At 50.9% G+C, this 14,539-nt stretch overlaps 1 protein-coding gene across 1 annotated transcript; it reads left to right on the top strand.

Moving 5' to 3' along the window:
- The first annotated feature begins 528 nt into the window (after nt 1-528).
- Nucleotides 529-3,189, top strand: TOR4A (torsin family 4 member A). Its single transcript, XM_010215685.2, has one exon. It carries the CDS (start codon nt 529-531, stop codon nt 2,164-2,166), a length of 1,638 nt encoding a protein of 545 aa, XP_010213987.2. The 3' UTR covers nt 2,167-3,189.
- The last annotated feature ends 11,350 nt before the right edge of the window (nt 3,190-14,539 follow it).

Here is a 14,539-nt window from a genome sequence, read left to right as displayed (position 1 = left end):
CACCCTGCCCTCGCCCTTCCTGTCCTGAATAGCTTCATATCGACAGCAAACTGTCTCATGCCACAGCTCAGCCCTTTCACGGGTTCTTGCTGACTACTTTGACTGGTTTTGGTGCCACTGGGTAGTTTTGTGATGGAGGCCAGGACTACAGGGGGCTGATCAGCCAAGTTCAGGGTTTGAAACGTGTAGCGCCTGTGATGGGAGCTAGGATCTCAGTCTCAGTTTCACCCATTTACCCCTTGCCAGTCACAGGAACTTTTCCGTGCTTAAAATATCTTCTAAAATGTTAGCTTTGCTCTACCACTCTACCTCGGATGACCACTGCAGTTAATCCTTCTGCCTGTAAGAAAGATGGGGTATCTTGGCTGCATAATTGTTTCAGCCTTTCTTTGCCAAGGGTTAAAGAGACTATATGTAGACTTGTGATCAGTTACTTCCTGATCTTACAAGGGGTTTATCTCACATTTTCTTCTTTTTTGTTTGTTTTCAGAGAGAAGAGAATGTGAATGGGCCGTAAGAACAAACGCGATGGACGGAGAGCTGCCCTGTGCTGAAGTGGATGCAGAACTGCGCACTGCCAAGGAGGATGCAGGAGGGGAGGTTGCCTGTGCTGTGAGTGATGTGGGAAGAAAGGTGGCCTGTGCCAAAAGCCACGAGGAAGGGGAGGTCCCCGGTGTGGAGAGCAAGGAAGAAGGAGAGGTGCCCTGTGCCGAGCGCCGTGGAGAAGGAGAGGAGCCCTGTGCTGAGCATGATGCTGAAGGAGAGATGCCCAGTGTGGAGAGTGATGCAAAAGAAAAGGCACCTGGTTCTGAGAGTGACAGGGGAGGAGAGACACTCAGTACTGAGAGCGATACTGAAGGGGAAACACCCAGTGCTGAGAGTGATGCAAAAGAAGAGGCACCTCACGCAGAGACTCTTGCTGCTCCGAAGAAAATCTCCTCCATTTCTTCTCCCTTGCGGGCTATCATCCGCATTCGGCGACAAATCCGAATGCAAAAGAAAAGTCGTCTGCGTTTAGAGCTCCCGCGAGAAAAATCTCCAGAGCTGGTCCAAACAAGGCTGCTTCAAAGGCAGATTTCCATGAACCGAACTAGCCTCTATGGTTCTTCTATGTCCTTCTTTAATCAGAGCAGCTTTGAAAATTCACAGTACTTCACCTTTGACACATCCGCGGACCATTATACTATGAGTAAATGCAGGCGGAAGAAGAAACGTAGGAAGTCTAGGATAGTCCTGTATCCGGATAAAACAAAAAGGTATCTTCCAACAGAGGAGAAGAGCAATGCAAAACGCTGCCTTCTCCTGCTTATTGTCATTATCTTCTTCCAGATTCTAAACGCTATTGAGAACTTGGATGATAACCTCCAAAAATATGACCTAGACGGTCTGGAGAAAACAATGCACCGGGAAGTATTTGGGCAAAATGTTGCTGTAGAAAGTATTATGGAATTGCTGAAAGACTATCTGGCTACCCACATACACAACAAGCCTCTGATTATCTCTTTAAATGGTCCGGGAGGAGTTGGGAAGAGCCATGTTGGCTGGCTGTTGGCCAAACATTTTCGCTCTGTCATGGACAATGACTTTGTGCTTCAGTACTTTGTGATGCATCACTGTCCAAGTTGGGTAAGTGAACTTACTTGCCAAATAGATTTGTCTGAGAAGATTTCTGACATGGTTACAAGAGCTGAAATAGAAGAGAAGATACCACTATTTATTCTGGATGAAGTTGAATTCATGTCTCCAGTCCTGCTGGATACTCTCAGCCAATTCTTTGAACCCAATCAAACCAATGAGTTCCTCAATGCCATCTACATTTTAATAAGCAACATAGGAGGTAGTGAAATAACAAAGTTTGTTATCCAGAATGCATCCACTGAGCTTCTGCATCAGCAAAGGGGAATTGAAGAGCTGCTGAAGATCATCCAGCCTTTACTGATCCAAACCCACCCGCTCTGGAAGTCTGCAGATGTTGTCCCGTTTGTTCTTCTAGAGAAGAGCCACGTCATAAACTGCTTTCTAGAGGAGATGAGGAGGGAAGGGCTGTATCCTGACCAGAACCATATTGAAAATTTAGCCAGTCAGCTTAGTTACTACACTACAGGAGGCAAGCAGTACTCCACAACAGGCTGCAAGCAGGTTGTGGCCAAAGTCAATTTACTGTAGTGGTTTACTGCAGAGAGCAAATCTTGCTCTTGGGATTAGGAGAATTCTTAGAGACGAGTACATTATAGCAGACTGTGGCCATGGTTGTCCTTTCTCGGACCAGTTCTTGTTCCGTCCCAGTGCACACTTTGTAAGAGCATTGGAGGTGACGAGACAGCAGCCCAGTCTCTACTGGGTGACTTCTGTTCTCCTCCAGATGCATCACTCATTCCTAATGCTCTGTGAATGGGGCATGGTCAAGGAAGTCCAAGCAAAGGCCTTTAATTTGGGGGTGTTTTGTGTGTTCCTTACATATTTGTTTGGAATATTTGCTATGAAAGATCAGTGGGATGAAAACAGATACTGTGGGATAATATAAATAGAAGGAGGAAATAGTAACACATTTGGGTTTACTGTCTCTGAAGTACACAGAGCCTTGTATAATTCTTCCATAGCCTCACTATCTTCACCCCTTTACTTCTGATCGTCCTGGCTGGTCTTGTGCAAGGTAGGTGGCTCTGCAGAGCAGAGGCAATGCTGACAGCCAGGGGACAGCAGGGAGCTCTAGAACAATCTGTGGCTTTTTTTGTCACCCAAATGCCCTGGCAGTCAGTGCTCTGTGTCCTCCAGTTCCTATGTGACCGCAGTCTCGTGAAACTCTTTTGTGTCCTTGGATTAGTTCCTAAGTTGTAGCTCTTCTGAGCTCATACCTTAGCTCACCTCTAGCACCTCCAGCGAGATTCCTATTGTGCAAGTTTGTTTGGGCTTGCCTCAAGGACTGCTCGGATGTGCCAGCTCGTGCACAAATACCTGCCAGATTGTTTAGGGTCTGATGGTGGCAACTTGTCCTAAGAGCTCTTCTGCTTTTTGCTTCTGGGTACACTTCACCACATTCATTATCTAGACAGCCCGAAATAGCAACTGACAGATAACAGACAATACACCCTGGAAAAGACGCTTTGGGCTGTCTGTGCCAATGCAGCAGGAATCCTGGGCTTATTCCCAGGCCTGTAAGGCCCGAAAAAGTTCTTTAGAATCAAAAACCGTGTTGCTAGGAAGCAACTTTGAAAAAGCATGTACCCTTGTTTTTGCAGGCAAACTGAGCAGTTATTTATGACATTGTTTTTCAGGTTTTGGTTTTGTGCCTAGATGCCCTTATGCAATTTGCTGTGAACTGCCATATATGCAATCCTGTGGATGTTTGTGCTGGTTGTTTGATTTGCCTCTTTCTAATACAGAGTTTCCAAAGACTTCCGTCACAAAATTATGCTTCCAGAGCTATTGTGAGGAATAATTCCCACAAACAAATAAAATCTTTCAAAGTACATTTCTTCCAGTTGACTGAAATGTGGTTTTCCTCCCCCAGTTCTCTGTTGCAGCTCTGCATCTCATGGTAGGAGCAAGGGCCAGAGCTTTGCTGGGTGTTTCTTTCAGACCACATCACTGGAGTGTGCACAGCATGAAGCCCCTTCATGCCCCCCCACTTTAGAGACTTCCCTGTGAACTTGCTGGGGAATGTCAGGAAGGGGATTTCCTTATTTCCTCCTAAGCCCCATTTTCTGAAGATAAACTTAACCATAGTGTGATATCTCCTCTCACTAGGACAAGTGAAATCTCTATTTTTTGAGTAGGCCAGAGGTCCTGACTGTGTTTTCTACCCGGAGAGCACTACAGCATTTTCAAAATCCTGCCTGAGGGGCAAAGCGATCCTGGGGCCAATTGGATCCCTGTCTGGGAATGGGGCATAGGGAAGGGTTTGTTGGTAGCTCCGTGGATATGATGATGGCAAGCACAGGCAGGGGAGAGGAGGGCCAGATCCAGAACGCGTGCAGTGTGGCACCTCTGAAGGAGGACCCAGTGGCCACACTGGCTGTGCTTGAGCGCTGAACATGCTGCTGAGGGTGTTCAACAAGCTCAGAGCGCGTCTACAGCATGGGGCCCTCGGGCTCCTCCTGGGCTGCAAAAGGGTTTTGCTCACAAGTGGCAGACGGGCAGCGACACTGACAACAGTGCCAGAGTGGCAGAAAGAGCGTTTTGGGGTCTGGCAAGCCTGGAGATCTGTGGGGAACGCAGCTGCCCGAGCCTGGTAAGGCTACGGGAGGAACACAGCGCCAGGGTTACGGGAGGAACAACACACCAAGGTTACAGCAGGAACACTGTGCCGGGGTTACGGGAGGAACACCGCACCAAGGCTACAGCAGGAACACTATGCAGGGGTTACAGCAGGAACACCACATCAAGGTTACGGCAGGAACACCATGCCAGGGTTATGGGAGGAACAACACACGAAGGTTACAGCAGGAACACCGTGCCGGGGTTATGGGAGGAACAACACACGAAGGTTGGCGGGAGCCCACGACAGGGTTGTAGGAGGAACAATGCACCAGGGTTACATGCAGCTTTTTTTGTAGCTCCCTTAGGGGAAACACAGAGCGATTCCAAATATGCCTATAGTGAGGATGAGCTAATATCTACTGTGCTAATGATGGCAAGAGCCTGGGAATGATGGAGAAGGATAAAAATAAACATGAAGTAACAGTGTCTCACAGAGCATGGAAATGATGTTTGGGGGGGACCCAGCAACGGCGGCAGGAGGCAACCTGCAGGACGCTGCGTTGGGTCACTGAGGTGATGTCTAGAGCCACGGGCAGCCCTGGTGACTCCAGCTGGGTGACATGAGCCACCCTGGGGGATTGCGTGAACCATGGAGCTGGTGGGAGGGCAGAGTGAGGCCCTGGGAAGGCAGGAGAGACCGCTGTGCGTGTGAGCAACCTGGCTGCAGTGGTTTCGCCCAGGCTGGACATGCAGCCAGGCTGACCTGCCATGGGCTCGCTGCCAGCTGCCCTCCTCCATCCGGGGTGATCCTGGCTCCTGCTGATGGCCCCGTGGGTCTCTAAGCCGCTAGCTGTGCCTGGCGGCTGGGCTGCGTGGGTAACCGCTGCCGCCCTGCACCCGGCGCCAGGGCTGGGCCCAGCGAGCGGCTGTGCTGTGAGGAGTCACCATGGGGGGGCCCTGAGGCCAAATGCGGGTCCCTGACATTGGGTAGGGAGTGAGGGGCAAAGCCAGCAGCCAGCAGGTCCCTCTGGCTGAACTGTGGCCCCGTGGCCACCCTGAGCTCTGCTTTGCAGCCATGGTGCCCACCACAGAACAGCACGAGCTGCACAGCGAGGCCCGACCTGGCGGCCCCTTGCCGAGCTCTCCCCCAAGCTCATGGGCTAGGAGCCACTGGGGCGCCCGCACACAGCTCCCAGGACACCCCCGCGCCAGGGACACGGCCACCACCTGCGCCAGGTGCAGGGGCTCAGCCCGGCTCAGCTGTCCCATGTTTCTCCCTGAACACTGTTGAGGCCTGGCCCGCACGTGCCCCTGTTGACAGGGCCCTGGCTAATTTCAGCTCGCTCCACAAGAAAAAGGTTGTCTTTAAATGCTCCTAAGAAGGAGCTAAGCAGAACTGGCTCTAGTAAGCCAAGTGCGCCTGTCTAAAACAGTTTCCAGTTGCTGGCTGACTAAAACAGTTTCCAGTTGCGCGCCTGTCTAAAACAGTTTCCAGTTGCAGGCTGACACTGGCAGCCTGGCCATACGGCTAGAAGTCCTGCCCGGCCTTTCTGTCCTCCGCAGGCACCCGCAGGCCCTGGTGGCGCAAGGCAGTGGCCCAGGGCTGCTTGCCAGTGCACATAGCGACCGTGCAGCCCGCACACCACTGCTGCCCACGCATCCCCAAGGCACCGTGTCTACATTTAGCAAGAAGCTGAAGGAAGGTGGTTCTTCATGGAGGGGAAAGAAAGCTAATTGTGACCGCCCCAACGCCAAGTGCTCCATTGCTTTTTTTCCCTTTAGTCATCACTAAATGGATTGGTAATTTTAACATCAGTGACAGCAGGGGAAGAACGTGGGTTGCAACAGGGGAGATCAGTTGAAGGATAGCTCAGGTGCATTAGAGCTTTTCCAGTGTCTTGTGAGTGAAGAAATTCATCCAAGAGCGCAGCAGAAATCCTCACATCTGGCTCACAGCTGGCAATGGCCTTTGAGCCTATGCAGATACAGGGTGAGACTCTGAAAGGCTGAGGGAGGACAAGCAGCACCTCTCCTCAGAAAGGGGATGGAGGGAAATACAGACCGTACCTTCCTGGGGAAATACAGGAGCAAATATATTACCTGTGAGCATGCAGAAGAGAAGGGAGAGTAACGTGTAGCATTGTTTTAGAAGTATGGCTGTGTCCACAGAGTCTAATTTTGCCAGAATAAGAAACTATTCAAAGAAGAGCTCCTGACTGCTGCTGAGCACTTTGCAGGGATGCACTGGGAGGAGTTTTGCAAGGATCTGTCTCTAGAAGGATCCTATTTGACACTGTCATGAGTGACAGGGAGGTCAGAGCTGGCAGCTGGCCTGCCTGTTTGGAGGGGACAGCAAGCCGGGAAGCTTGCAAAGCATCTCAGAAATCGGGCTTGGAGTTCAAAGCACTTACTTTGTGTAACTGAAAGAAAAGGTCTGGAGTGAGCAAATGCACATTGCAGGAGGGGAGCAAAGGGACAGGAGGAGAACAGGGAGAGGGTGGTGGCAGCTCTCCCATGCCACACGAGGAATATGACTGTGAGAAAGGCAACCACGCCATTAAAATGTATAAATAGGTGTGTTGCATATACAAGGGATGAAGTAATGCGGGGCTGCGGCCGGCATGCGCTCTGCCGTGCTGCAGCGCGGAGCCATATTTGGGCACTGGGCTGCGGAGGAGCTGCAGGCGCCGCGCGGAGCCAGCCCGCCTGTGGAGAGCCAGTGCCGGGCAGAAGCGAGCGAGGCAGGAGCCACTTCGGGGGAAACAGGATACGAGATTTCACACGTGCCAGAGGCAGAGAGGAAGGAGAAAGCGGAGCTCGTTTTGCCAAGCCAGGCACGGCGTCAACTCCAGGCAGTGAGATGTAGGTTCAGCTTTAGGGAACAGTTGTAGGTGTAGCAGGGAAGCACTAGATCTGACTGAGCAGAGCAGCCGCAGAGTTGTCCCCATAGAACCTGGGGACACAGGAGAGTCTAGATGAAGCCCTGGGCTTGGCCTCGGTGCCCTCACAAGCTGCCCGCTTTCTGTGAGCCCCTGGTGCCCATCAGGAGTTCAGTTGTCGCTTTCTCCCACCCAATTCACAACTGGTCTTTTCTGTGGTGCTTATTCTACGAATCGCTCTCACACCAATTTAACGTCACCCTTCTGTAAGGAAAGTTAGTCCAGTGTCTCATGACAGAAACCTATCTCCCTGGGAGGCATCAGCACAGTAACGGAGTATGAGTCTGCTTTGGAAACACCTCAAATGAGGCGATTTGCCTCATTTTGCTGCCCCTCTGCAATTATTTTTGTCAGCCAGTTCTCCTTCAGGCACTAACCAGGAAAAGACGTGCCCCAGACCCCTTTCCTAATCTAATTCTGCTTCAGGATCACTGTGCTGGGACAAGATTAGGTAAAATTTATCTAATTTTATTACCTAATATTCAGTCTGCATAGTTTGACTTTGCAATGTGCTGAGGTAGAGCTTCCCAGGACGAAGGGAGCTGCGCTGCATTGCTGATTTTGTCGCCGTGCCTGGATGTAGATGCAAAGTTTCCAGCGCCTCCATCTATAAAGTGTGTGCCTGGATAAGCACATTGGTAATACTCTGCAATTCCCAAAACAGGTTGATTTTGCAGGTGGGATGAACTAAAAGGAAGGGGAATGTCAGCATTGAAACTAGTCATATGATTAATTCTTTGGCATACTCTAATCTAGAACCCTGTTCACTTCCCCTTGGCGCTTTTATCAATTCCATTATTTTACTAGCAATTAGGTACAAAATGACGGTTTACACCTAGCGTCATATCAAAGGGTTTGTGGCTCTCTCCAGGAAACGCCAGCGCAAGGGGCAGGTTTCCCACAGCTGGGCTTGGTGCTCTCCCATCGCGGATGTGCTGCCATGCCCAGGCAGAGTGGCACAGCACAGGACTCAGGACCTGCTTCTGCAACTTGTCTGACATGGGGCCCGTCGCAGAGAGCGCTCAGGGCTCCTTGCTGGAGAGGCGCCGTCTGGGTTTTGCAGTGCTGCTCTTTTGGGTTTATTGACACTGAGTTTCCCGGGCTGTTTTCTCAGCCGGTCCCTCAAGCTGGGCTTCAGCAATGCTAATTCAGACCTCCTGAGGAAACCTGCCTGGGATTCCCCCAGCCCAGAACTGTGGGCAGAGCCTGCCAAGGAGCCAGGCTCAGGGAAGCACCACCAGGAAATTCTCCAAGCCTTGGCCTGGGCTCTGGGCTCCCACAGGACACTTGATGTCTTGTGGTCCCCAAAGCCATGCACAGCCTTGCAGCCCCCTGGGCCGTGCTTGTCCCCCTGTGCAGCCCAGTGCCACCCTCTCCCAGGTGCTTGGGAGTGGCTGTGGAGCCTTGGTAGGGTGTGACTGTGCTGCCCACCTCCTTCCCTCTGTCTCACTCAATGACTTGTGAAAAGTTCTCAGTGGCACTGGAGACACTTGGCCAACCTTGGATCTCTTGGACCTTGAAATTCTCCACGTTCCTGCTGTGTCCTGGGATCTTTGCAGCCCCCTTCTCTGAAGAAAGAGACAAGCAGAAGCCAGGAGACACTATAGGTCTCAGTGTCAGCCCCTGTGAAACATACTGAGGGATTAGAGTGGGTTGATGAAACTCAGTTCTTTAGGTCTAGTTCAACATTTTTTTTCCTCTCCTTGCACATAGGAGATAGGAAGATCTGCTTCCAATGCTGATTCATCCACCTGCTTTGAGGCAAATCCATTGACCTGCTTTGACAAGCTCACCCGGGACTTGCAGATACATCCGTGCATAATCATAAGAAGTTCACAGGTAACGATGCTTGTCAGTAAGAAAAGGGTCTGTTTCTACAAGTAAATGCCCCCATTCTTGGGGATTGTTTTGAGGCTGGCTTATTATTCATGCCCAAGAGCTGGGTGCTGGGTACTCTTGGTGAGATGGATTGTGCACTAGATGTACAAGATGTGAAGCTTTGCCAAGATACCTTTGGATAGTTATCACAAGGTGATACTATTGGTACCAGAACCAACTTCTGCTGAGGTCTAGCTGCCTAGATGCACTCCTGTCCATCAGAAGCTGCGTATTATCTGCACCGAGGCAGAAACAGCTCATATGATGGGGCAGACCTGGAAGAAACTTGATTGAGCCGTCTCTCTCTTTGGATATGATCCAGATTAAAATATAGGCAATGGTTAAATAGTAATCCTGACTATTTGATTTTGGTCTTCCTCTAACATCCAATGTTCATTCAACATCCAGGTGCCTTTGGCACCTTGCTTGGGCAGCTGCCTATGAGACTTTCCCCTCAAACCTGTGCCAAGGCCACCTGCAACCCATGGTCTGGGAGTGGCAAGATTCGTTACTAATTCCCAAACTGGCTTATTCACATGTTGGGACCAGAGTGGGGAGCTGGGACAGAGAGCACAGGGCAAAGCAGCAGCACTTCTCACAGGTTCTTTTCATATTGCCTGCTTCCTTTAAACCACGTGCATGCTTTAGGGAGGGCATGACGACTCTGCATGGATTTGGCGCTGATGGTGGAGGCAGATGTCCGTCGGGAAGCGCCGTTTGGCTGCTGCTGCTGAACCACCTTTAGCTGCTAGGGTTAAGGGCCGTGTCTGTGTCACCTCACCTGGCTCTGATGAGCTTCCACAAGATATGGGGGCTAAAGAGGCTCCCTGAATCAAACCCTTACGTTTTACAAGTTGCCTTGTCATGAGTTGACTTGACTGAGATAATGGTCAGGCACTTTCGGAAGCAGTAATTTCTGTCCTCCAGCTCTCTGGAGCTAAGGTATATATGGTTTTGCATTAGAGATCCAAACATTACTGTTGAAGACACTTCGCAGAAATCCACATTTGATCCATGTTTCATTCTCAGCTGCTTGGTGCAGGTGTTTGTGCACGTACCTCATGCACTAATATAGATTGGAACAGCTACATTTTCTAACTTCACGATAAAGATCCCAGGAAGAGCTGGAGAATTCCCCATCAGGTTCCTGGGCAGTCTGCCCTTCAGGCTCTGTTTAGTCATCATAAAGCACAAAGAGTTTGAACACAAACGTTGCTTTTTTTTTCCTTTTCTGGGCATATCTGAGTTGGAGCTTGCCAGAGCAAGTGCTGAGGTGGCCTGTTGGCTGAAGCACAGTGCTGGGATTGCACAGGGTCGTAACAGAAATGGCGGGGGGGGTATCCCGAATCCAAGGTCAAATATACTGGTGAGTGGGCTGGGAAGTGTGAGAATGAGTCTGTCCTCAGACTCAACTTTTGTTCTCTAGAGCAGGTACATGAACTGTAATGAAGGAAATGCCATGAGAAGCACTGATCTGTCTGGAAGCTATGTCTTGTGATAAAGGGGAGCAGAATTGGGAAGGAGAAAATTTGGAACAAGCTCTTACGCCTTGTTAGCAGCAAGTGCCTGGGGGCAGATACAGTAGTGCCGGGGGGGGGGGGGGGGGGGGGGGGGGGGGGTAGACACATTCCAGAGTAGTTTGAGTCAGACGAGCTCCTCCCATGACAACTTCACTCAGCAAAGTAGGTATTTATAGCACAGGTTGGGGAGAGAAATCCAGGAAGAGCTTTCCAGAAGACACATAAATCACTCCAAGAGTTCAGCTCTGGGGTTCTGCATTATCTGCTTTAACAAGAAAGAATAAAAGTGCTGTTGTTATTAGCAATATTTCTGAATATTATTTCATCAGTCTGCTTTTCGATTTAAAGACATCTTTGAGCAAAGAGACATTTCCGTAGCATTCGCCCCGCTTTCAGAGCTACTCCTGCAGGCTGCTAAGGACATGCTCTCTTACACGGGAGAACGTATTTCCTCCAGCACAGACCTGCTGAAAAACAATTCAGAAAATCTGTCCAGCCCGATGTTTGCTGTCAGAACAGCTGGGAACCCTCCAGGCCTTCCAACAAAGCGGAGCAGGAAAGCCAGGAAGGTGCTGTACCCAGCCCGGGTGAGAAAATATTTGCCACACCAGGAGAAAGACTTAGTCAAGCGGTGGCTGCTCTTCTTTGCTGGCATTATTCTCATGCAAGTCTTAACTGAGGATCTTGAGGAAGAGAGGCTGGCTGGGGAGAAAGGCCACAGAGCCCATCCGTGCCGGGCACCAGCATCACTGACACCGGCACCACTCAGGACGGCAACAAACAGCTCCAGAAGAGACAGAGCTGTTCCCGAGGCCCCGGTTATCACCTTCTCATCCGCTTCCAAGCACCAGCCTCTCAGGCAAACCACAGCAGATGTGCCCCAACAAGCAAGGAGACAACATCATGATTTCTGAGGGCAATGCTTGACCAGTTCTGCTGTGCAGAGCACCAAGCTGCAGGTGGAGAGCTCTCCTGCTCTTGGACATCAGCTGCCGGAACACTGTCAGCCACAGACCTGTGATCTCCTGCACCTCTCAGTGGGGACAAGAGGACTCTGGATGGTGCCGTGGTGGCCAGAAGGGGCATCCAAGAAAGCCCCAGGGCTGTAGCAAGAGCTGTGGAGCTTTTGGGACTTCAAGACTGGGTTTTCAAGAGGACTGTAACAAAGGGCTGCAGGAATTAAATGTACATTTGTGAGTTGGGTTTGTACTGCGTTTACCTTCCTCTCATTATCTTATAACCTCTTTAAGTGCCTCTGTTTGCATGTCGTAATTTAGTGCTAGTTCTCACAAAGTAAAAGATAGTGGCTCAGCTCTCAAAGCAATGGAAGATCAAAAATCCTGCCCTCTCTTCTCCATCTGTAACATTGTAGGAATAAAATTGCTAAGATCAAGCTTTCGCAGTGCATTTTAACTTAGATTTCAAAATTAACGTTTGCCACTCCACTGTACCCTGCATACTGCTGGCCAATACAGGGAAATAAAACTGTCCAGCAAGCAGGAGCAGTGGGGTCAGAGCCACAGCACCCGGGCAGGGTTTGCAGGTCCGGCTCAGGCACGGCAGCTCTGATCAGGGATACGGGGTGCAATGTGAACCACAGCACTGGAGTAAGATGTCCTCGGGGAAAAAAAGTTGGGAGGCCCCTGAATGAAAGCATTGGAAATGCTGGAAAAGGGCTGGTCAAGGGGGAGGTTGAGCCAGAGGTCCCTTCTAACCAACACTTCTAGGATTTCTGTGTTTCTTGGGGATTGATGGGAATTTAGCAGCACTCTGGGGTTCTCCATGTGAAATGGGAGATTTGCTAGTGGTCCAGGGCAGCATGTTCACAGTTTGATTTGAGCGGAGCAGATGTGATGGTGCCTGAGGTCCATACAGCAAAGTGCAGAGCTTTGTTGCCTCCTGGCTGAGAGCACAGTCAGTGAGTCAGACACAAAGCAATGGGCTCTAGACCTGCCACCATCCGGCCATGGGGTCTGTTGCGTGGGAGCCACTCCAAGCCCCTTGCTGAAAACGCACCGACCAGGATTCTCAGTGGATGCTATTTTGAGTTTATTGGCACTGAGTCTCCTGGGTTGCTTTATCACCTGGACCCTCAGGCTAGGATTCAGATGCCCTAATTTAGGTATCCTGGAGAAGTCTGACTAAGTCTGCCTGGGATTTCCCCCAGCCTGGTGCCCTGGGGAGCTGCTGGGAAGCTTAGGCTTGGAGAAATGCACGCAGAAACCCTTTTCCAAGCCATGGCTTGGAACATGGCTGCAGAAAAACCCTCATCGGGTCATTCAGGGCCTTGTCCATATAAACTTTAAAAATGGCCAAGGATGGACCTCTGTGGGCAACCTGTTCCAGTGGCCCAGGTGTTAGGTCTTTTCCACACCATGTCATCACAGACAGTTGGTGTAACTCAGCTGTTCACCAAGCAGCTTGTCTCAGAAAGCACCTCTTTTCATGGCAAAAACATAATTCCTCAGACCCTTCTAAGAGCAGAGCTCTGCCTTGGGGCATCTTGAAATAAAGCTACAACACTCTGCCTTGGTTATCTTGAAATAAATATAGCTGGGAAAAAAAAAAGCTGAGAAAAGCTGAGACACAAACAAAATTGGGCTACTTCATTTCAGCGGGATAAGTGAGCAATATGTCCCTATACGGGGAGAGAAGGGTAGGCTTTGTGAGTAAGGACCTTCCCGAAGCCTGGCAGGTCCCAAAGGCATCACGAGAGGGCAGCAGAGACAGAGTTTGAGCAGGAAGCACGAAGGCAGCATTTCAGAGAGCCAGAGCTTAAACCGCAATGGCGCAGAAACAAGAAATCCTGAAGATGCTGTCAGCACCTTGCAGAAAGCAGATCTGATGGGAAAACAGAGCCCGTCAAAATTCATTTGCACTTGGGTATGACCGGCCAAAGGATACAGACAGCCCCTTAAATGCAGCCAAACCATCAGGGAGCGTCCCGCAGCTTTGTCAGTGCGTATGGGGCAGGATGGTGAGCTGAGGTATATGGCGATGCGCATGTAACAGACACTGCCTTCAATATACAGCCAAATCGGACAGCTACAGCCTAAGCTGCTGCAATTGCTGAAAAATCCATTTCAGACCTGATGTCTTGAAGGAGCTAAATCCAAAAACGAATATTACACTCAGTCTCCTGCGCAGCATCTAGTGTTTCATGTCACGGTCAGCCTCTACCCCTATCTCTTACATTCCAGTTCGTTGCAACACTTTTGGCTTGATGTAACATGCACAGAACCAGCCCCAAGTGACAGCAGGAGCAAAGGAGCCTGCTGGGAGCGCACGTCCCTGGCCCATCCTGCTGCGCAGGGCTCTTCCCAGGCCTGGGCATCACGAGGGCACGTTCGAGGCAGAGCGGCTCCTGCCAAGTTGTGTGGGCAGGAAGCAGTGTCGGAGAGTGGCTGCAGGGTGCCTGCGGTGCCCTGGCTGCACGACGTATCTGGGCAAGCTCTGCAGCTGGGACAAGCCAGGACTCGGTCGTGTCCTCGCAGGCCCAGCCCCAAGCAGGGGCTGAGGCTCCGGGTAGTACCTGCCTTTCTGCACACCTCGGGCAGCCCTGCTCTCCCGCCTCACCTGATGTCTCCTCCCTCCTTCCCCTCCCCGAACACCTACTTTCTCTCTCCTCCTGCTCCAGAGCTTCCCAGTCCACACTACAGCCCCAACCCCTTTGTACCACCCCTGCCTCCGCTTCTGCCAACCTCTTTCCTTTTCCAGGTCTCTTTTCCTTATCCAGGTCCCCCTTCCTGCTGCCGGGAGCAGGCTCCTTTGCTCCAACACAAGTCTCTGCTGGCAAAATCAGCTCGATTCCAAAGCAAACTGCTCCCAGCTCCCCACTGGGAGCAGTCCCTGCAATGCTCCCGTTTCCGAGCCTTGCTGGGGAGGGGATGACTGTACTGCACCAAATACGCCATGGACCATTCTGGCCAGTTACCATTACAGATGATCCCAATCCTGTCTCCAGCAGCATTCCCAGGAGCTGATTCATTTAGTGGTATAGAT

Source organism: Tinamus guttatus, unplaced genomic scaffold (assembly GCF_059628265.1).
Source record: "Tinamus guttatus ecotype Peru unplaced genomic scaffold, ASM5962826v1 Tinamus_guttatus_pri_ptg000457l, whole genome shotgun sequence".
NCBI lineage: Eukaryota > Metazoa > Chordata > Aves > Tinamiformes > Tinamidae > Tinamus > Tinamus guttatus.
This window is presented reverse-complemented; position numbering and strand designations above follow the sequence as displayed.